The sequence below is a fragment of the Homalodisca vitripennis genome, chromosome 1 (genome assembly GCF_021130785.1).
Source record: "Homalodisca vitripennis isolate AUS2020 chromosome 1, UT_GWSS_2.1, whole genome shotgun sequence".
Lineage (NCBI taxonomy): Eukaryota > Metazoa > Arthropoda > Insecta > Hemiptera > Cicadellidae > Homalodisca > Homalodisca vitripennis.
Genome location: NC_060207.1, coordinates 56,013,301 through 56,035,070, shown reverse-complemented (window position 1 = coordinate 56,035,070; position 21,770 = coordinate 56,013,301). Strand labels below are relative to the sequence as shown.

The 21,770-nt window shown below is 32.3% G+C and overlaps 2 protein-coding genes across 2 annotated transcripts in view; one reads left to right on the top strand and one right to left on the bottom strand.

Annotated features, from left to right (window-relative positions):
• Window positions 1-1,911: 1,911 nt before the first annotated feature.
• Window positions 1,912-15,864, bottom strand: LOC124361825 (peptidyl-prolyl cis-trans isomerase FKBP1A-like). Its single transcript, XM_046815824.1, has 5 exons — window positions 15,641-15,864; window positions 9,104-9,151; window positions 8,879-8,991; window positions 8,465-8,538; window positions 1,912-2,878 (listed from the first exon to the last, which is right to left on the bottom strand). The coding sequence occupies exons 1-5, from the start codon at window positions 15,675-15,677 to the stop codon at window positions 2,824-2,826; spliced, it is 327 nt and encodes a 108-aa protein (XP_046671780.1). The 5' UTR covers window positions 15,678-15,864; the 3' UTR covers window positions 1,912-2,823.
• Window positions 15,865-17,315: 1,451 nt separating this feature from the next.
• Window positions 17,316-21,770, top strand: part of LOC124361815 (reticulon-4-interacting protein 1 homolog, mitochondrial-like) — a 42,817-nt gene continuing 38,362 nt past the window's right edge. Inside the window, exon 1 of the mRNA XM_046815814.1 lies at window positions 17,316-17,658. The gene's annotated coding sequence lies outside the window, so the exon portion shown is untranslated. The remainder of the gene's footprint in view (window positions 17,659-21,770) is intronic.

The window sequence follows — 21,770 nt, the reverse complement described above, 5'->3', positions numbered from 1 at the left end:
TTCGACACATCACTAGAGTTATATTCATATGCCATGAAATTGACACGTTATACAGAAAATTCTGGTGACTTCCATGACCCCTCATTAAAATCTGTGACTTATCCGGAACTTCCATGACCATTAGACATTCTGTTCATGATTTTTGTCCAAACTTCTTTTTCTAGTGCCGGTGTGTATAAGCTCCCCAGTACAAAATGAAAGGTAATTTAACATTCTACATCATTTTATCAAAGAACACTTTGTAGTTGACGTTTAACAATTTATTATTTTAATCCACCACATTGGCCATCCCTTCAACTACTCAAAATATGTATGGTTAGTTCAGGTTATATGGTAATAACAACACAAATGATTTACCAATCCGTCTTTACAGTCATGTATAATACATGATTGGTTTCTTTCTAATACTTGAATTTAATTCAATTCAAAATTCTTTTATTTCATCAACATGATTTACAATTACAGTGTATAAATAACTACATCTAACCCTCTAGCATTGCTAATCGAGGGAGAAGAATAGATCAAAAGATACGATTTATATTAGTTACAATAAATATTCACTTTACCAACATGCATAGTAATTAAATCAATATAAATATGGAGTATATAGTAAATATTATGATTAAACTCGTATATTGAATTAGCTTAAATCTATAGTATACAAATTTCATCGTCTTACAAAGTATAGAAAGTTAATATAAAATTAATAATTTAAAAATGTAAATAGAACTGTTATTGTTTTTTGATGTATCGGTATATTTGAAATTGGAAGGGTGGAAATATGTTTTGAAGTCTAATATGAATGAATTTATTGAATGTCTGTGTATGGAAGAGAAAGTTGCCTCTGGGGCAGTGTCCTTTGTTTGATTGTTTGGAATGTCTGGGACTGAAGACTTTGATGATAAGGTAAAAGCCTGAAATTGAGGGTTATTGCTGTGTCATATATATTGTTCCTTCTTGGCTTTGTTTGAAGTTGTTTGTGAGTTACGTATACTGAACAAACTTGGGAGGGCCTCAGTCCAGTATGGGTGGTGGTTGAGTGAGTACTGTATGAAGTTCTATGTGTGTTGTGTTACTAGTGAATCAGTGTAGTGAATTTAAAAGTGCATTTCTGGATTACTTGATGGTATGTTTTTTGTTGTTTTCTTATTTTATTTTCTTGAGAATATTACAAAAGTATCTATACACTACTTTGAAATGAAATAGCTTTTTAGCCATTTATCTATTTGATATTCATTCTGAAGGTGTTATAACTCTCTTGGTAATGAATTTATTAAATTTGGTATTCTGTATTACTTTGCCATATCTATTTTCGTGACGTTGAACCCGAAAGTTTCTATGCCTTAAATTATAATCAACATCCAACAAAATTCTAAATTCATCCTCAAAATAGTGTCTTCTTAAATCTGTAAATTCTCCTAAAGAGTTAAATGACATTATACCAAGCATTTCCATTTCCATATCATAAAACAGTTTTTTGTATCCTAACAATAATCTTTTTCAAAGGGCTTAAAATATATTCTGGAGCTAAATAATATAGATTAATTCCATAATCAAAGTGACTTTGCACCAAGGAAAAGTAGATCATTCTTTTAGTTACAACTGGAAAATCCAAACGAATTTTCTGGCATATAAACAAGAAATATCTAAGTTTATTAGTGAGTGTCTCGATATGTTTGCTAAATTTCATACTATGATCTGAAAATTGAATCAAAGAATTGACAAATCTTTGTTCCAGAAAGATTGCAAATATACTACACAAACAAAATTCAAAACACACAATTGATGTATTTTTAAAAGGTTATGAGCATTGTATTTTTAGTTGCGTACTGGCTCTAAAGATATTTATCCTTGCTGTTTATTTTGTAAATTAATCCATTTATGGCAAGAGGTACATTGAATACAACAATAGATTAAAACAATTCTTTTTATTTCCAAGACATGACAATTACATTCAAATCATATGAGTAAATTGAAAGAATATAACAAGTTTGTTTTCATACCAAGAGGAAACATTTACTCCTGACATTTTATTAATGGGTAGAAGATACACATAAACATTGAGTATTTGACACAGAATATTACATAAAAATGCAAATAATTTACTTTAAGATAGTTTAACATTAAAAAAACTACAACAGATTAAAAAAACTACAATGGAAGTTACTAAGTTGACCAGACAGATTATGCTAATGTAACTTTAGTGCAAAAGTACAGGATTCACTTTGAAAATGATCATTCAGTACACATGGCAGTTTACTACTACTTTACTTGTAATGGAGACAGTGTTGAGATAGAATGAATATGGAATGCAGGAAGAACTTATGTTGATAACCCTGATGTTATTTTATTTTGCTATCAAATTGCTTTGCCCTAAGTTGATATTAGCATCAACTATTGACCTTACACAAATTGCCAGTTGGCAGTTACAAACACTCATTTCATATGATTTTAATTTTGAAAACTACCTTCACAATATAATATTTTGATAGATGACAAGATGGTAGAGTAAGGCAGTTCACAGTCCATCATACCAAATCTGCTAAAGTGTAAAAGAGACTAGGTTCTGGTTAATAACACTATAGGAATGTAACAAATTGGCAACATTACTATAAGTAGACAACTTTACAGTTAACTAGCTATTGAAACGGAGACATTTGTGATCCACAAAAAAGTTTGAAGAGGAGTTGATTACTTGTATAAATCATTACTGTACAACAACACTGAAACAGTATAAGTAACTTTAGTCACATCTTCAAAATTAAAATTATTGTTACATTCCTAGATCAGGTTTTCAGTTCTTTTTTTGGTTTAAAACACAACTTATTCCACCTTGAGTAGTTCAACGTCGAATATCAGCACTGCATTCGGGGGAATAGTAAGCAGCTGTCAAGGAAAACATGTAAATAAATACAATCGATTTAGTAATTCTTAACTATTGGAAAATTGCTGTATGGTACTGAATATTTTGAAGTTCATATAATATGTCAGCTGTTAGTGCTGAAGTTTTGGTCACTGTTTATTACTGACTATTCCATTCTGTGATTATATATGGGTTTAGATTGTAGGAGAATGTAGCCCTTAGCCCTAAAGTGTTTTTATGGCAGAAAAAAGGACTGAAATTAATTGATAGCTTGGCTACAAGAGAATCCTGTAAACCTAGTTTTAAGAAACACGAAATTTTAACTCTACCTTCAATGCATATTTGTAGCAAATTAGTTCAGTAATTAGTAGTATTACTGAATTTGAACAGCAATCCAATATTCACCCCCACATCAGATCCAAAGCAAATCTAGTCATCCCTCATGTGAGATTGATATGCACCTTGAAAAGCTACATTTACCAACTTAAAACTATTTAATAAGTACCACACCATTTTAAATATTAAGATCTAGATAATTCTAGGAAAAGTGTTTTAAAATAATTAAAAGATTGTACATTTTACTCTCATTTTGTGTGTATACCATCCCCTCCTCCTTATCAAATTAAAGAAGTATGGTTTCTCCAATGGCTGTTTTAATTGGGTCGAATCTTACCTTGCTGGATGTCAGCAATATGTGAAGGAGGGAAATAAAATGTCAAAACTGGAAACCCATTACATGGGGGTCCCACAGGGCTTTGTACTTGGGAACCTTTAATTCTCACTTTATATAAACAAAGTCACTTCAACTATAATACATTCCAAATGGGCCAAACAACAAGGACTGAAACTACATGAAAACAAAATGTAAGCAATGATGTTCATGTTAATTGATGTTCAAGAGTGATAAATCGAATTAATCTTGACAACACACTGAATCTTAATAGTTGTGAACTAAATTACCAAAACAAACTGAAAAATCTCGGGCTATGACCACAAATCTCAAATGGACTACCAAGTAACAATAATGTGCAGAAACGTCTTTGCTGGCATCCATGGTTTGAAGCGGTTTGCCTTGTACCTACCACTTATTGTTAATGTGATGCACTTTAAGACTCATACTACCACACTTTGACTACTGTTACTTTGTGATGAATGACATGACCGTTGAGCAATCAGACTCCAGCGTGCTCAGAACTACTGTATTAGATTTATTTTCAATCTCAGACGTCATGAGCATCTTACACTATATTTTCAGCAATTGTCACTCATGAAACTTCATCAACTACATAAATTCCACATTCTTTCTATTCTACATTTAATTATCAAAACCAAATATCCTGTTTATCTTTCAACTTTATTTCTAATAAGTGAACAACGTACAAGAAGGGGAGCCACATTACTACCAATTCCAATTCATCGATCATAAATTTGTAATAGGTCCTTTACTGTTGAAGCTTGTCATCTTTGGAATGTTTTCCCCGATGAATTACATGTATTGAGGGCCATACAAGCTTCGGGGCAGGGGTTAGGGGCCTGCTGCTGGGGGGTCTGTGGGGGTGACGGGTAGCGCTGCTTGTTATGGTCAAGTGGTTAGTCGGTGTGAGAGTGATTGAATGTGTCTTCTTGTTCTTTGTTTTGTATTTTTCTTGTATTTATTACAATATATAAACTTTTTCTTTTGTATTTCAAGTTTTGAATTCATTTTAATATGTAGATTTTTACTTTAAGTTTATTTACAGTAATAAGTTTTATATACTTTATACTCACTAAGTTTAATATTGAATATGTAGAAAAACATCACTTACTGGCTCCAGAAACAAGAATAGCAATGACTAATTTTGTATATTACTGTGCAAGCAACAAAATCCAACCAATCAGGAAAAGCAATGTCGAGATGCCCAAAGAAGTTGCGCAATAGTCAACAGAACTGAAATATCGAAGGAAAAACTACCAATAATAGTTACAATGGATGTAAAAACAATTAATAATTGTCACCATGAAGGTACAAACTGTGACCAAAATGACGAAAAACAGGAAAAGAAACTCTTAAATTATCTTCAAATAGAGTTGGTACTAGATAGTTGGCAAATTCTTCTAACTCAAATTCTCACATGAATGTTGAAAACCTTGATATCAAATCCCCTTAAACCCACTCATCCTTAGTTTGTTATCCTCCCCAACCTAAAACCCTGATTCCTCTATGCCTCCTAGACTAAGACACTTCAATAATTTTTGTGTAATATATGGGTTGCGACCACCTAAAAATTCTTTTTGATAATAAAAGTATACTATTTTAAGAAAACGTTAAAAGTGGTTTTAGATATTGTGGCTAAAGTAAACATTATTGAAATATCTAACTATTTGTAGCCACTAAATATAACTATTTTTTAAGACTACTTGTTATAATTAGTAAGCCTAGTGAGTGCATAAATGTATATGAACGATCTAGGATTGATTATTGTAAACATTTAACAAAGACTGTTTCTTCTTACATACTGCTATAAACCCATTTTTTTTATATTCGAGGGTAAGAGGCAGTTGCCTCCGCAAGTAGTCCTAAAAGGATCTTTGCACCTCCCTTACTTATTTATGTTTGCTCCTTGAGAATCTGAGACTTTTACAGAAGCTAATCAATTTGAGGGCTCCTGTTCTCTGAATCTTTGGTGCTCAGAAGTACACCCCTAAGAAATGTTTCCTACTTTTAGACATCTCAGGACAGTTCAGCCAAATGTTTTCTGCTGATTCTTCTGCTTCTCTATAGAGTAAGTGCGTTCATCAGTCTGACTAAGACCTTCATCAGATGTTTCCTAAGGGGGCCATGTCCTGTCAATATTCCTAATATCAATCTTATATCCTCCTTACTTTGTTTTAGGAGAGCTGCCCCCCCTTTAGCATAAAGAAAGATAAACATTTTAGATTGTCTTAGTCCTGAGGCCCTACTCCAGTTTAAGGATCAGTTTAGATCTAATTCTGTTTTTCGTTTCCATGAATGCCCTCGTGGTCTGGCACCCAACCGAGTGTAATTCTGTTCTTTGCCAGTTCCACTACAACATTCCCGTACTGCTTTCGAGTCAAACGAGCAGACACCAAGTGCCTTTAGTGCAGCCCTGCTATCAGAGAGGATTAAGTATTGTGTTCCTTTTACCTAATTTGTATGAGTCTTCTGGCAGATAATTCTATTGCCATAACTTCCGTTTGGAAAACCATAGCGTGTTTTCCCGGGGCTCTGCTAAGTTAACTACTGGATCGTATATTCTAAATCTTACCCTCGAGTTAAGGTGTGATCCATCTGTGTAAACCTTCTGGACTCATTTTGTAGGGTAGGTCTCCTTGTTACTCAATCTTTCCCTATCACCAATAGAGACCAGATATGATTTTTCAAAGGAGTATTTCTTAACCATAATTTCTGATACGTAGGTTAACATTTCAGCATCAGGAAATTCCTGAGTTTTTTCATATAGGAGATGGACTTGATCATCTTATTACCCAGAAGCTTCATAACACTTAATGCACCTGTCTTCTTCACCCCCTGCCTCACAGGAGTGTATCCCAGTACCGCTTCAAGTGCCTGAGTTGGACAAGAGCTTATTGCCCCTATGATGCTTATGCACGCTAACCTTTGAAGACTCTGTAGCCTCTTGGCAGCTGTTTTTTTGTCACCACTTTCTTTTTTTTCTCTACTTTTGGTCACCACACTAAAGCTGCTTATGTGACCATTGGGTTTTTATTTTATTATTATTATTATATTAAACTCATCAAAAGAGCCATTTATAAGTTAAGTCACAGTAACTACTATGATCAATTATAAAAAGCTAGTAAACTTTGAACATTGGTTCTGTAGTATTACATAACAGCAAAACATCGATGAACATGAATCTCATAGTTTTATATCATTGATTTTTTCGTGTAATACTATTTTTATAGGTTGCGCTTACGCTGCCACATATATTGGGATGTTAATTATACAATTCAGCACATGAATATGCACGATGTATAGAATCAGCTTATTGAAAACTCTTATGGCTTGTTTTGAACATTTTCTCTGTGCAAAAACTTGTTAAAAAAATGTATTATTTAAGAAAATCTGATAAATTATAAAATTTGGCTATAATCATCAATTGACAAACCCTTTAATAATTTCTCCCCATAATGCTTTCCTTTCTGATGTGGAACTTAAAAATGCTCCATAATCTCTTTATGAATTAAATTTTACTTAATTTTTTAGTGAACATCCAGATAATGTAGTAAAACAACAACTTGCTGTGTCGAAAACTAATGTAAATATGTTTAGTTCAAATTATTTGTTATAAAATATATATAAAATAATCTTTTATCTCTTTAAATCTGTGCATAAAAATTGTTTTTGCCTAATGTAATTTTTAATAAGTACTACATTAAAGAAAGTACTACAGTAATGAAAATAGTGGTATGTAGGCTTTTTTATATAACATCTTTGTATCCACAGTCTACCTACTGTACTGCAAACAATATAAAATCTCCATAGAATTACCAGTTAAGGTAGCACAATAGCTTAATATTGCTGAATTATTATTTTTTTTTTAAGGAGAAGCCGATCCTCTTTTATGCCTAATTCTGCCCGTCCTCATGGACCACTGGCCTGTGCGAGGATCTTATCAAACAGAATAAGGGAGAGTTGATTTAATACTAGGGGATTATTAGATGAGTTATTTACCACTAGTGAATTATAAAACAAATTCCAATAACTTATTAATTTAATTTCCTCGATTCTGAGGCCTTGCAAAATTAAATTAATGTTGAAGAATCTTCATATTAGACGAGTTACTTAATTATCATTGATAATTAAGATTATGAGAGTAAGTAGCGATTAAATAACTTGAGGATTCAAGTAACATAGCTATGTGTGCTTTTTTCTCATTTACACAATCATATGAAGAGGAGTAAGAAAGGCTCAGATTGGCCAACTATGATAATGTAAAGAAAGCATGTGGCAGGAGCTGCTCCTAAGCCACTAACGAAGATGAATATAAAATGTCTCAAACAATTCAATTAATAATTCTTAAGTGTATTGGAGAGTACTTTAAGAGAATAAGGTTATTTTGTAATATCATAAATATTGAAATTAAACCATTTTATTAACTTCACTTTTGGTCCTCTTATTGTTCAGTTTATTTTACTTGGGTGCAACTCTACAAGTTTTTCAAATCTAATTTCAAATTTTTTTGCAAATTTAATAAGGGGAATCATCTCAGAAATGTATTTTCTCATAAGGCTATTCCATTTTCTTTTCAATAAAGAATGTTTTATAATATTTAGACTACTCAAATCAAAATGTCTGCATAGAGTTAATCTCAGATAAATAGACTCAGACTAAAATATGTGTTTCATTTTATAATCTTCTAGGTTGTGAATGCATTCAAAACAGTCCCAGGGTGATATCTAAAACAATGCTTTAGTATGGTACAACTGATACTTTATGTTTAGTCAGTACCAGACAAACTAAAATAATAGCACACACACACTACTGAGTAGAATGTGTAACCTTAGCTTAGTAAAGAAAGAATCTGAGAGAGAAACAGTGTGGAGCCCTTAACACAGATATCAGTAGCAGAAAAAGGATATATTCCAGGATGGCCGCAGGAACCATAAGCAAAGTCAGGAGAACAGGTGAGTTTTGCTCGTTGACCCACGCTCATCTGCAAACAATCAGTGGTTCAACTTCTGCATACAATCCTACCTTTTTCTACCGTTTAAAGTGTTAATTTTCTAATGTTTAATGATCATTATTATCAATCTGAGGAGGAATTGTAAGCAAGCATGACACAAAATATTTATTTAGTAATGTAATATTATACTATCAGACTATTAGATAAACATTTATATAAATACAGCTGATATCTAACCAAAATTTATTACAGTACAGATGCTGTTTTAATATTTATTTTGGTTCTCAGAATTTTATTAATATACACTTATATTATACTCAGAAAAAAGTTCATTTAAAAAGTTGTCAATATAAATCTGATAAAAGATTACCTGAGCAACACCTAGATCCCATCCTTTAATAACTTCTCCCTTTCCGATGCGGAACTTGAAAGGTGCTCCACGATCTCTTGATGAATCGAATTTTACTCCATTTTCTAAAGTTCCTATAATAGCCAGGTAATATGGTAAATCAACTTTGTATTACTTGAATAAACACATGTTTTATTAATAACACTGTAAATGAAACAAAGCAAAGGATAAAATATAACTTCTTACCTGTATAGTGTACTACGACGGTCTGGCCTGTCTTGGGAAAAGTCTGACCTAAAAAATAATTTTTAATTAACAAAAAAACAACAGTATTATATTAAATGGTATATTACATTACAAATATATAAATGAATATATATATATATATATATATATATATATATATATATATATATTTCACAGTTCTCAAGATTTTTAAAGTTAAATCACTTTAAAGTTTACCTTTCTGAAATTTCAAGAATTTGCATTCTTCATATAAGGGAACTTGTGTACGGTACTAAATCATTGATCAGGACAGACAGTAAATACACGTTATTAACTTCAAAGTGTAAATGGCTAACATTGGTCATTATTTAAAGGTTAAGTGGCAGAAAGAGCTATTCAATAATGACTTTTCTTTTCATTGAGAAGTTGAAATGATTTTCCATTTTATATCTTAGAGCCGTTAAAAACTAATAAATGAAAATAAAGAATATCAAATTGTTAAAACATGCTTTTTATGAGTGGAATTTAATGGTAAACAGAGCATCACAATTTTTATCCAAGAATTAATATTTGAATACAACAATCGGTATAAACAACTTCAACTATTAAAATCAGTCTTATTATGTTACAGGTAGCGTTGTGGATAAATCTAATCATTCAATCCTACTTTCGGGGTTCAATTAAAATACAGGGTGTTCAGAAAGTGTTCTAATACTTTAGGATGGGATTGCACTAATAAAAATGAGCAAAAATGTTTCTTCTGAACTTAAAATGTACTACAGCACAGTTTTTAAATCTGTCTGCATGTGTGTGTTTTTTTTTAACATAACCTAATATATCAAGTGTTACAAATTTTATGCACACTGAATGGATCTAAGAAACTATAAGAGGCAAAAGAAACATAAAATGAAGAAAGTTGTACGTAATAACAAGGCCAATAAATATATATGGTTAAGTTAATTACCGGATGCCTTGTTCATTCGCTATGTCATTCATCAACACTTTTTTTGGTCGACATTTTCAAAGTTTCAGCTCTCTTATTAGTAGTCTACATGTCATGGAACGTTTTTTACATAAAATCTACATGAAATGTCTTCTATTTTTAATTATAAAGATCAATTTTTAAGCAAGATCATAGCAAACAGGAGGTCTTGGTTTGGTTTTGGGTCAATGTTTTAATGCAATAACATATGTTTTCTTTATTAAAAGAAAGTAGATTTTTTACTAATTCCATAAATACCATACCATGCGAGAGCCATTCAGAAAGTAAGGAACGTTCAAAAAACCAAGCACAAGAAAAAGATGTGTTTAACACACTGACTTCCATGAGAACCACTGGTTGGTCTCACCAAATTTTAATTTCCATGCCACTCATTGTTGCCAGGAAGATAATTTTTTTTAAATGAGATGAAAAAAAAATTAAACAGTAACACCTGAACGCATGAATATGAGAATTTTCATTTTATTCCTTCTTGTTATGAAAAAAGGTGGCACCCACCAATGATCGTAACACACAAGTTTTTCTACAGCTGCTAACTAAATAAACTTATTCCATGTGTTTTTCTAAGCAGCTTTGTTTATTTGTTGTACATAGTTCACGGTTTGTGTTATGCATTGGGCCTGTGAGTCAAAATTAGTAGGCAACATGTTAGAAATGAAGGAAATCTTGCTGATTATATTGGCAGAATAATTTATGAATCAAGCAGTGATATTGTGGATATTGATGAATTTTTTCATTCTGACAGTAAATCTTCTGATGAACATTTATTTGGAGGCTATGATTTGGATATCAATTCCAAATATATCCCCTCTGATAGGAATGATAGTAGTGTCAATGACAATCAGATACTTGTGTATCAATCTAACACAGTACATAAGCTATCAGGCAAACCAACAACAGAACGTGAGTATGCATGCAACTGGCTTGTCAAATGATCTGAACTTAACATGGGCACCTTGTTAAAGGAGATAATTTCAATAATTTTACTTACGATAATATTCCACTTCTAACTAGAGAATTAAGGGAAAAAATTATTGATGCTTCATCTTCTTAAGTTTACAAACTTTTTGTTGGTAATGAAATATTTATTGAAATAACAGAACAAACAAATTTGTATGCCATTCAGTGAATAGGGAAAAATAATTTAAAATTAAATGGAAGTAAACTGAGAAAGGTCTTTGATGTTCTTATGTACATGAATCTAGTTTAAATGACATCAGTAAGTTGATAATGGAATATCAATAAAATGTACAAAAAATAAAATCTGTTTCATAATGCCAAGAACCCAATTTGAGATAATAAGTATGTTCCATTTTGCTAATAAAAATACTATAGATTACTTCGGGAGCGGTTTCGGGGGTGCTTAAGGACCATCTGTTTCGGGTCTCGTCGGGTTGACTGATCGTATATAGTATGGGGCTATGGCTTTGTATGAATGGTGATGGGTGAATGTCTGTTAATTTTCTTGTAATTTTTATTTTATTTATTTATTTTTAGTTTCACGAAGAACCTTCTTTACATTTTATATAAATATAGATTATAATTTTTTAATGTAAAACAGTAATGCAGACTATATTTGAAAGAGACCTGCACGAAGATTTCTTGCGCATAGGGGAGGGACGGAGGAGGAGCAGGAGCTCTACCACGCCTAGTCACACCCTCTTTCACTGCTCGATCTATTTCCTTTGCAAGACACAAATGGAAACTGAGTGCTTAGCTTCCCTGCGTTGGTGGTTTGGAACATCACGCTATGTTTTGTTATTTTTGCTGTCATGGAATAACAAATATTATTATTTATGTTAAGAATAGTCTATTACATCTATTTAACATGTTAGTATAATTAAGAAGTATTTAAACAAATGTTTATTATTAACAGCTGTTGTTATTATTACTGGGTTTGTAAAACAGCTTTTATGTAACACATACCCTACGGATGGTAAAGTGGCGACTGAAGAGTGGTTGGTAAGGAATGTGGAGGGGGAAGTGAGTCTGCGCTTCTCCCTCTCCAAATCCCTCTCTCACCCCACCCTCCTATTAACAGGTCACTTTCAAAGCGGTTCATCTATAGCAATAAGGCCAACAAACTTACAAAATATAACCTCTGTGTGATAAACTGCAAGAAAAGTTCCAGTCTGATTTAAGGCCACTGGAGGACCGGGGCACTGATTAAAGTTTAAAGTATAATAACTTTTCTTAGGAGACTTGGCTTTCGCCAATCTGACAAAAATCTTTACAGAGTCAAAATTTTCAAACTTTGGTAGAAAAAGGGCTTTTGAGGTATACAAAGGAAAATCTATAATAAATGAACACACTAGGGGGTTGCAATGAATGTGTGGTAATGCCCTTAACTGAGCGCTTGCTTAATAAAACCAGACTTTTCATCAGCCAGTGGTGCAGCATAGTGTCTGATATTTTATATTATTGAAAAACAAGTTCTTTTTAACGCTGTCAACTTATTTTACAAATGCGATATATACTTTTCATGGTTAGTTGTCCATTCTTGCTCTCTCACAATTTTGCTAGAGCTTTTCTAAACAGCATTGCATTTTCTTGGGTTGCAATGCACAATGCAACAGCAGCTTAACCCTTTTAGTGCCAGACATTTTTTTGGAAAGTTTGTTAATAATGACAAGGGTATATTTGCAAGTGTTATCCAAAAGTGCCATACCATATTTAACAATTTGCATTATGTTCTTATAAAATATTGTAACTTTATTATTTATAAGTGAATTTTTATATATATATAAATATTACAAAAATGTATATATTGATCCAAAAATATACTCAAAAACTCTTATACTACAAGAAAAACAAAAAAATAACAATAACATGTAAAATACTTGTTTTTTTTTAATTTTTCGGTTTGACACTGAAATGAATACCCAACAAATTCTCACACTCAATACAGTCAAGCACACTACAAGAACACTTTACTTGAAACATATACACAAATTTTTATGAGGTATTACAATATATATATCTAGATTAGCAAATGTCCATTTCCTTAACTGATTTTACTACAAGTGATAGCTATAATAATATAGCCTAATAACATACTAGGGTAGGGTACGATAAGCGGACCCAGTTTTTTATATATATCGAAATTGGCAAACGATGTTACATAATCATAACCATCGATACTGATTAATTATTTTGAGCAATTAACTTAAATAATCTATATTAACAGCTGTTAACACTTTCAGAAATCAGAAATTCTTTATTGATAGACAGAATGACACTGCAAAATAGTGTCAACAACAATATGTAATAGTTAATTAAATTAAGTGATTCAGAATAACCTAATTAAATTAAATATAAAAACAAAGTCAGATTAAATAAAATAGCACTAAAGTTTTTGTTAATGCTAAAATAAACAAGCTTATACAGGTGGCTTGTCTTAATATAAAGCTCCATATAAGCTAGTCTGACCAGAGCACTCGACAAAGTCCCTGACACTGTAATAAGCCCGCTGTACCAAATGCCGTTTGACCCCCTCTCAAAAAAGGACTAGTTTTTGTTTTCATAGAGCCTGGGAGAGCATTATATAGTTTAATGCTGCTGACTAATAAATGTCTTAAAAAAAAAAAAAAACTTGTTCTATGGGCAGGAACGGTAATTTTATTGGAGTGACGTAAATTGTGACAATGTTGGGGATTTCGAATAATACATGTAAGGTTATATTTCAATTTTACATAAGTAACATTTGATTATTAAAAATGACAGTCAATTTTAAAAAACTACACGACATTGCTTTGAAAGATATGTAAGACTTGTTTTTCGTGGCTTCAACATGTTGGACTCGTACCGAAAACCCCATTATGTTAAATTTGAGGTAAAGAAATAACTGTAACTGTGAGAGGAGCAAATATGGTCGTTTTCAGTTTTCCTAATTTTGGTTATAATAATTTCTTTGATCACTGCAAATATTAAATTCATATTTTAATTTAAAACACATCCATGGTTGTTATTGAGGACTATAGATACTATTATTTTGATTGGTAGTATAGGATTTGAGATGCGAATATTAGGTATCGATAATTACATTCTTCGATATAAAAAACCGGGTCCGCTTATCGTACCCTACCCTATATAACACTGTAAGATAGAACAAAAAAAAAATAGGCCTATAATGATTTTGGTTATTTATATATAATAACCAGAATAAAATTTATATTTAATATTTACAGAATAAAATAAATATGTAACAAAGTTTCCTTTTAGGTACTCTTCCTCCATCACTCATATAAGAGTATTTTCATTCCGTGGGAACCTTAAACGATTCATAATACACTACATTCCTAAATTACACATAAACACTACTTGGTTATGTTATAAATATTAACAAACGTACACATAACCACAACATTCTAACTGAGCTTTCACTGAATCAGCTGATTGACATCTAGGCCTATGAGAACAACGTCTCATTGACGACCGGCCACTTCATCGTAAACTTTTGTCACTGTTACCGACAGATCAGCTGTGTTTGTACCCTAGGCCTATATAACATACTTCACAGAAAGTATGTTTGTCTCAATGTGAATTGACATAAAATACCCATACAACTATTATGTATTAAAATCCGGTAAACCAGACACTGGCAGAGAAAGAGTCCCTGTGTAGGCTAGCCAATGTATAATAAATGATTTGTTCAGGTGATTCAATTGATGTAGTTGCTATTTATTAGGGTAGGGTACGATAAGCGGACCCGGTTTTTTATATCAAAATTGGCAAACAATATTACTTAATCATAACCACCAATATAATCAATCGATACTAATTAATTATTTTGAACAAATAACTTAAATAATCTATATCAACAGCTGTAAACACTTTCAAATAATACACGTAAGGTAATATTTCAATTTTAAATACAAGTAACATTTGATTATTAAAAATGGCAGTCCATTTTAGAAAACTACACGACATTGCTTTGAAAGATGATAAGACATGTTTTACGTGGCTTCAACATGTTGGACCCGTACCGAAAAATCCATTATGTGAAATTTGTGGGAAAGAAACAACTGTAACTGTGAGAGGAGCAAATATGGTCGTCTTCAGTTTTCCAAATTTTGCTTATAATAATATGCTTCATCACTGTAAATATTAAATCCATATTTTAATTTAAAACATATGATTGTTATTGAGGACTATAGATACTTTAATATACATTGATAGTCTAGGATTTGAGATGCGAATATTAGGTATCGATGATTACATCTTCAATATAAAAAACCGGGTCCGCTTATCGTACCCTACCCATTTATTATTCCCACTTAATTTGAAAAATGTTAGATTTTCACTAATATCTACAACTTAATCTTCAAAACACCAGTCTGCAGACTAGCCTAGTGCTCCTTACGTTTAGAGCATTGGTCAGCATGAAATAATTAATCAAATAGCCTAGATACTTCCAGAAAACCTAAAATACTGTGCCACTACCAATATCAAATAATAAAGTAGTATATCACTATTTCTACCCTACCTTTTTTAATGAGCTTTGGGACTGAAATTTACGTAGACCTAGCCGTTTTCTGTAAAATATATATCACACTTACCATCACCCGGAGAAAGAGTTTGCACATCTACTCCCATGATACAACGGTTTTGAAACAGAAAAGTTATTAATTGTAATTAATAATATTTCTTCCTATTATTGCACAGCTAGTGACGCACCCTCAACCGGTCTTCGTACTAGTACGAAAAGAAAATCAAACTGAAGCTCAAGCGGTAAGATCAAGATGGCGTCTCGCTACACAATCTAGTCCTAAGACTTACACTTTATTCTGCCCTCTGTCTGTCACTTACCTCTTCTTCTCTCTTAAGATAAAAACTATAACGCAGGGAACAGGCGGCAGAGGGCAACAATCTCTAATAATCTATGCTTTATATTTTTCGTACTAATTGTTTTATACATTGTACATGAACCTAAACACATATTTCTAACATCTAAGATTCTTGGTCCCATCCGGGTTGAAACATTAATTGCTTACACTATTAAATTCTTGATATATTTAAGTTTTTACTTTAAAAGAGATTAGACCATCCATAATCTTTTACGGTAATATCTCTATTCTTCTACTTCTATCGCTACTTAGCTCTACTTTTTTATGGGACCAGAATGGCAAAATTGACTCCTTAGTAATAATTATGGATTATACTTTATTAAAGTGGCGGATCCATTTCAGTGGCTGTAGGTTCCAATCACCCCTCTAAGATTTGAAAAAACCTTAATTATTCTGATTTGGTAACTAAAAGTAAAACTAACTTAACTTTATTAAATAAACTTTGGGTACTAGTAACTTTCTTTCTAAACAATATGATTTTGCTCGTATGGAAATGCAAAATTATCCTTTACAGTATTGATAATAGAAAACTCAGATGACCTTTTCTAAAATCAGGACGGAATCTGTCATAACAAGGTCAATGACGTTGTTTTGATGGTTATTTAATTTGCTATAGTATGTTTCAGTTCACGAAAACTTAAGCCCTAACATTTAAATATGATAAAGAAGATATTTCATAAAGGAACTTAATTTTAGAGGAAGTTTCTTTCTTTTCTGTAACTGTTTCATATCTTTTATTAATAATAACCAGTTAAAATAAATGTTATAACCTGTTTTTTATAAACCCAGTGATATACTTTTGGTGAATCCCTCATCCATACAGCTACTGACTCAATCTGTGCCATTTTTGTTCATTTGGATCATTTACAGCTATATTAATTGCCACTGATGTTATTTGACACTAGGTAGGTAAATGGTCAGCTTGTTCTAGACTTTCAATAATTTTAGAGACTAAGGAAGGAATGATATTGATTGACAGCTGTGGACATCAAACTCTCCACCTTTCGTTTTAAAAATTAACTTTACCTGAACCACATAGCAGGCATCGGGGAGAGTGCAACAATTAATGGACATGTTCATCAAATAAGCAAGGGGTTTGTAAATTCTCTCTGACATTCCCTGAAGGTTTTTATACACAATAAATCCATTTTTTACTGAAGTTGACATTTAAAAATCATATAATTAAAAATGTCTTAATACTTTACCAGGTACACCTGAATTCAGTATTGTGCTTTCTCTTCCCTATCTAAAGTTAATTTAACAGTTTTTTATTTCCTGTACAGTATTTTGTGATTTAATAGATTGTTAGGCTTAAAAACCAGCCTGTGCGAAAGCAATAATTTTTTTCTTCCATCTGATCATTTTCGGACGTCGTCCGCGGACCGCCCCCAATTGTTTGTAAGTCAACTCGTGTCATTCATTCGAAAACAGTTGCTAGTGTTGAAGCTGAGGTGCGAGAATTATGCTTACGCTATTTCATTACAATAGTTAATTATAAAGCATTTACCAAAACAATGATAAAAGTGCATTATAAGTTAGTTACCAATGCTACAATTTTGTCATAATCTTCTTGTCTGGATCATTTTGTAGCCTATTTGGTAAAGTTTTAACTGCAAGTCTTTAGTGGTTATATATATGCTTGGTTGGCCAAACTTGGCAATTCAAGAGAATTTCGGGATTAATTCGACGTAATGTTAAGTAATTATGTGTGCAAACTTTTATATTTAGAGGTAAGAATAATTTGTAATAAATTTAGAAATAATTACTTGTTTTAAATATATTATTCAGCAAGATTAGATTTTAAAAGTTAAATTTTAAGTCAGTGGCCCTACTACTCTAGTAGTCTAGACTAGTTTGTGGCAAAATTCAATGGTAGGAAGTTATTCAATGTCGTCTACATCCAGAGTTAAATATGCCAAAATGTGTTTGAAACCAAAATTGTATTTAGGATGACTAGGCTAATGTGAGACTAGTGTTTATCCCTTATGATTCCAACGTCCTATTTTAATGATGTTCATAACATAGTCTTTTAATACAATTCAAATAGAAATAGGCCTTTAGGCCTATTCATCAAACAATCTCAATTGTAAACAATTTTGTATCGGCTATTAATACTTTCATCTCCACAATGACTTAAGCTATGAGGTGTTCAAAAATTATATTTGCATACAAAATTAATAACACAACAATTTGGATGTCTTAGGAAATAATGGTAGACGAGTCTTAAAATATTTGTATGTTTCTCATGCATTTGTATTCAGATCCTGTCGAATTTTGATCTCTTAAGGTCTACTGATAGCCTACTATTTTGAGGGATGGTTTTCTTTCATTGCCATCAGTGCCAACTGTAGGTACTATCACAGCTCGCAATGATGGTTGGAGTATTGATTTGTCAGCCCTCTACTTTCTTTTTTCAGGAGTGTATAAACTTGATTTAATTTCTGTTTTATTTCTATTCATTGTTTGAGCATTTTCCATTTAATAAAAAAAATAATAAAAATCTGGAGTGGATACAAGGTAAAAATATAACTTATTTGTACTTTCTGTCAACATGTCAGTCCTGTGAGTGATACATATTAATTTTGCATGTTTTAACACGATTGTGCTATCATCAGTAATGGAGATAAAAGATTAAATTAATTAGCTGGTAGCTTCGTCAAAGCATTTAAAAACTATGCAAACATTCACATAAAGAACACGCATATAAGGTGTGATTAGAAAGTTTTAAGAATGGATCCGCTAAGACTGCTTACTGGTTTGGCGGCCAGGTACACAGAAGGTGGGAGTGAGTCAATGCCTAGTTCTTGAACACCCTCTGACAGGAAACTGTGTTTTCTTTATTCAGTTCGTGGTACTTTGGGATTATACTGACCACACCAGTATGAAGAACACAAAAATATAAATTTATAGAAATAGACATGATAGAACGAAAAAACAACTCTTTAATTGCAAAATTACAAACTTACAAGCATTTCCAGGTATTGTGATCAGTATTTTTGTCGCTGTTATCTTATCTTTCTCGAGAATCCCGATTACGGCAGGCCGCGCGGCATCACATGATTTGCACTGTACATAATTGCCTTTCCATTACAATTCAATTTATATTTCTGATCAGCCCCTCTAGAATTTGATATTTTACTGATAGGTACTATCTCGAGGGATGTTTTTCTTTCCTTGACATCAGCGCGGGCTTCGGCAGCACCTTTGGTCGGAGGCACTCGCATTTTGAGTGTCGGAATGTGATCAAGAATAAAAACAAGTTTTGAGTGTTTTTTCAATAAAGAGTTTAGTTTTAGTTTGGTAATGTTCGTTTTTGTTGAATTTTTGTGTTTGGAGAAATGTAGAGGTAAAACACGGAAGTACAACAAAGCGACGAACCAGCTGAACGTGCGGCGAGACTCTGCAATCACGTTATCTACTAGACCGCTCGACTTTGACCTCTATCTGAGGATGGGGAGGGGTTTGCGATAAGACAATTCCTGTTTTATATTGACAAAATATTGTTCTACGCTAATCTAGTAATCAGTAGAAGCAAAATCTCAAATAACGATTCATGTCTGGGTGTGGTCGGTATAATCCCAAAGTACCCAGTTCGTTGTGGCAGCTAGTTGAGTGCGGGTCTGTTAGTGCTTGTTGATTCTGTCTACTTAAAATGAATGTAAAAACAGAGCAACAAGTTTGTGTGAAATTTTGTTTTAAAACTATGAAATCAGCTTCTAAGACTTACAAACTATTAAAAACACCTTTTTGAGATAATTGTATGAGCCATTCAAATGTTTTTGTCTGGTTCAACAGATTAAAAAATCATTTAAAAATGAACCATGGTCCGGTTGTTCTTCCACCTCAAAAACAAATGAAAGTTTGTGACTTAGTGCGCTCTAATTGTAGACTTACAATTAAGGAGATGGCTGATGAACTTAATTTAAATTTCTATACAGTTCAGTCAATTTTAACTGAAGATCTGAACATGCGTAGAGTACCCTCAAAATTCATTCCAAAATTGTTGTCAAGTGACCAGAGACAACACCGACTTGAAATGTGCCATGAACTGGGTAATCAGACTACAAATAACCCAGATTTGTTAAATAGGCTAATTACGGATGATAAAATGTGGGTATATGGATATGATCCTAAAACTTAAGTGCAGTCTTTGCAGTGGAAGACTCCGAGTTCACCACGATCAAAGAAAGCACGTAAGTCGGTCGAAGGTAAAGATAATGTTGGTGATTTTTTTCGATTCTACTGATATTGTGCATCATGAATTTACACCTCGAGGACAGACAATTAACCAGAAATACTACAAATGTGTCCTTCAGTGTCTGCGCAAAAAGGTGTAGAAGAAAAGGCCTGCATTGTGGAAAGACAGGAGTTAGGTGCTTACACCATGACAATGCTCCAGCTGATCGTGCCTTCTCCATTGTTGAGTTTTTGACCTAATTCGAAATTCCTGTGCTTTCACAACTGCCATATTCCCCTGATTTGGTCCCCGTGGACTTTTACCTGTTTCCTAAACTGAAATTTTCACTTAAACGGAAGCGATTTTACTCAATTGAAAACATCCAGGCAAATACAATGAGCGTCCTTAACACACTTCAAGAACAAATTTCTAGGAATGTTTCCAAAAGTGGAAACACCGTTGGAGACTGAGTGTATAATCAGAAGAAGATGTATCACAGTAGCATATAAGTACCACCATTGTACTATTACAAGCCCATTCTTAAAACTTTCCAATCCACACCTCTTATTTGCTAACTGGCTGAAGATCTAACTGGCTCGGAAGGACATGTTCACGGAATGGTTTGAGCTGGACTCTAATGTCAATGTGTCTAGTTTGCCACGGTGTGCACAATCAAATGAGTAAGTACCACATAGTGGTCTAAATGCATATTTAGGTGGACAAAATTGTTGTTTAAGTACGGTTTTAAACTTATAAACAACTACATATCATTAACCAAAATGAGAGCAATAATCATTGTACTATTTAAAAATAAGAATTTTAAATTCATACAGGTTCAAGATAAAACCTAAAGCGAATGAGTGTAATCTTGGTAGACCAGATGCCGAGAACCAATTTTTAATTTATAAGCACACAACCTGGGTTTTCTTGAAATCAATAGAAGAATTTTCCCAAAGAAAGAATTGATAGCCTAAGCCAGCCATAATAGCTTTGATAGAGCATGAAATGGGAGAGAAATTAATTAATTAATTTTTCTTGGATTATATTTTTCTTAGCTAGATACATTTAAAACAAAACATCAGATAAGTAAATAAAAGTAAAATCCGTAATAATTAACCTTATAAAAACTGACTATTTGGCAGAAAGTGGCGAATTTTAGTCTCTTTACCTATCTCTGTTAGTATTCTGAGAAATAAAACAATAATAGCATAATTTATCCCAATATAATTTCATCTGTTTCTTCTCTACACGCAAAATTCTAATTTTAATACCTCATAACTATACATTCAACTATACCTGTTTCCTACTAATATCCTTTTTGTATTACTAAATCTCAAAAAGACCTTGATTTTTAGTGGCATGTTTTTAAACAAAACAATATAACCAGGAGACTATTGGTGACGAATTCTTTAACATTCTCTAAACCTCAAACAAGAAAGCATTTAAACAAATACATTACGAACTGTATTATTACTCTGTTAACATGAATAAATTTAGAATGTGTCAATATGTTGTATTAAAAAAAAGAAGTTTATGTAGACATGATATAGATCATTTGATATTATAATATTTTGTTGCACGAATCTGAATATATATATATATATATATATATATATATATATTCAGTCCCGGCGGAGCAAGTACCTTTTGCGATTCAATATTTAT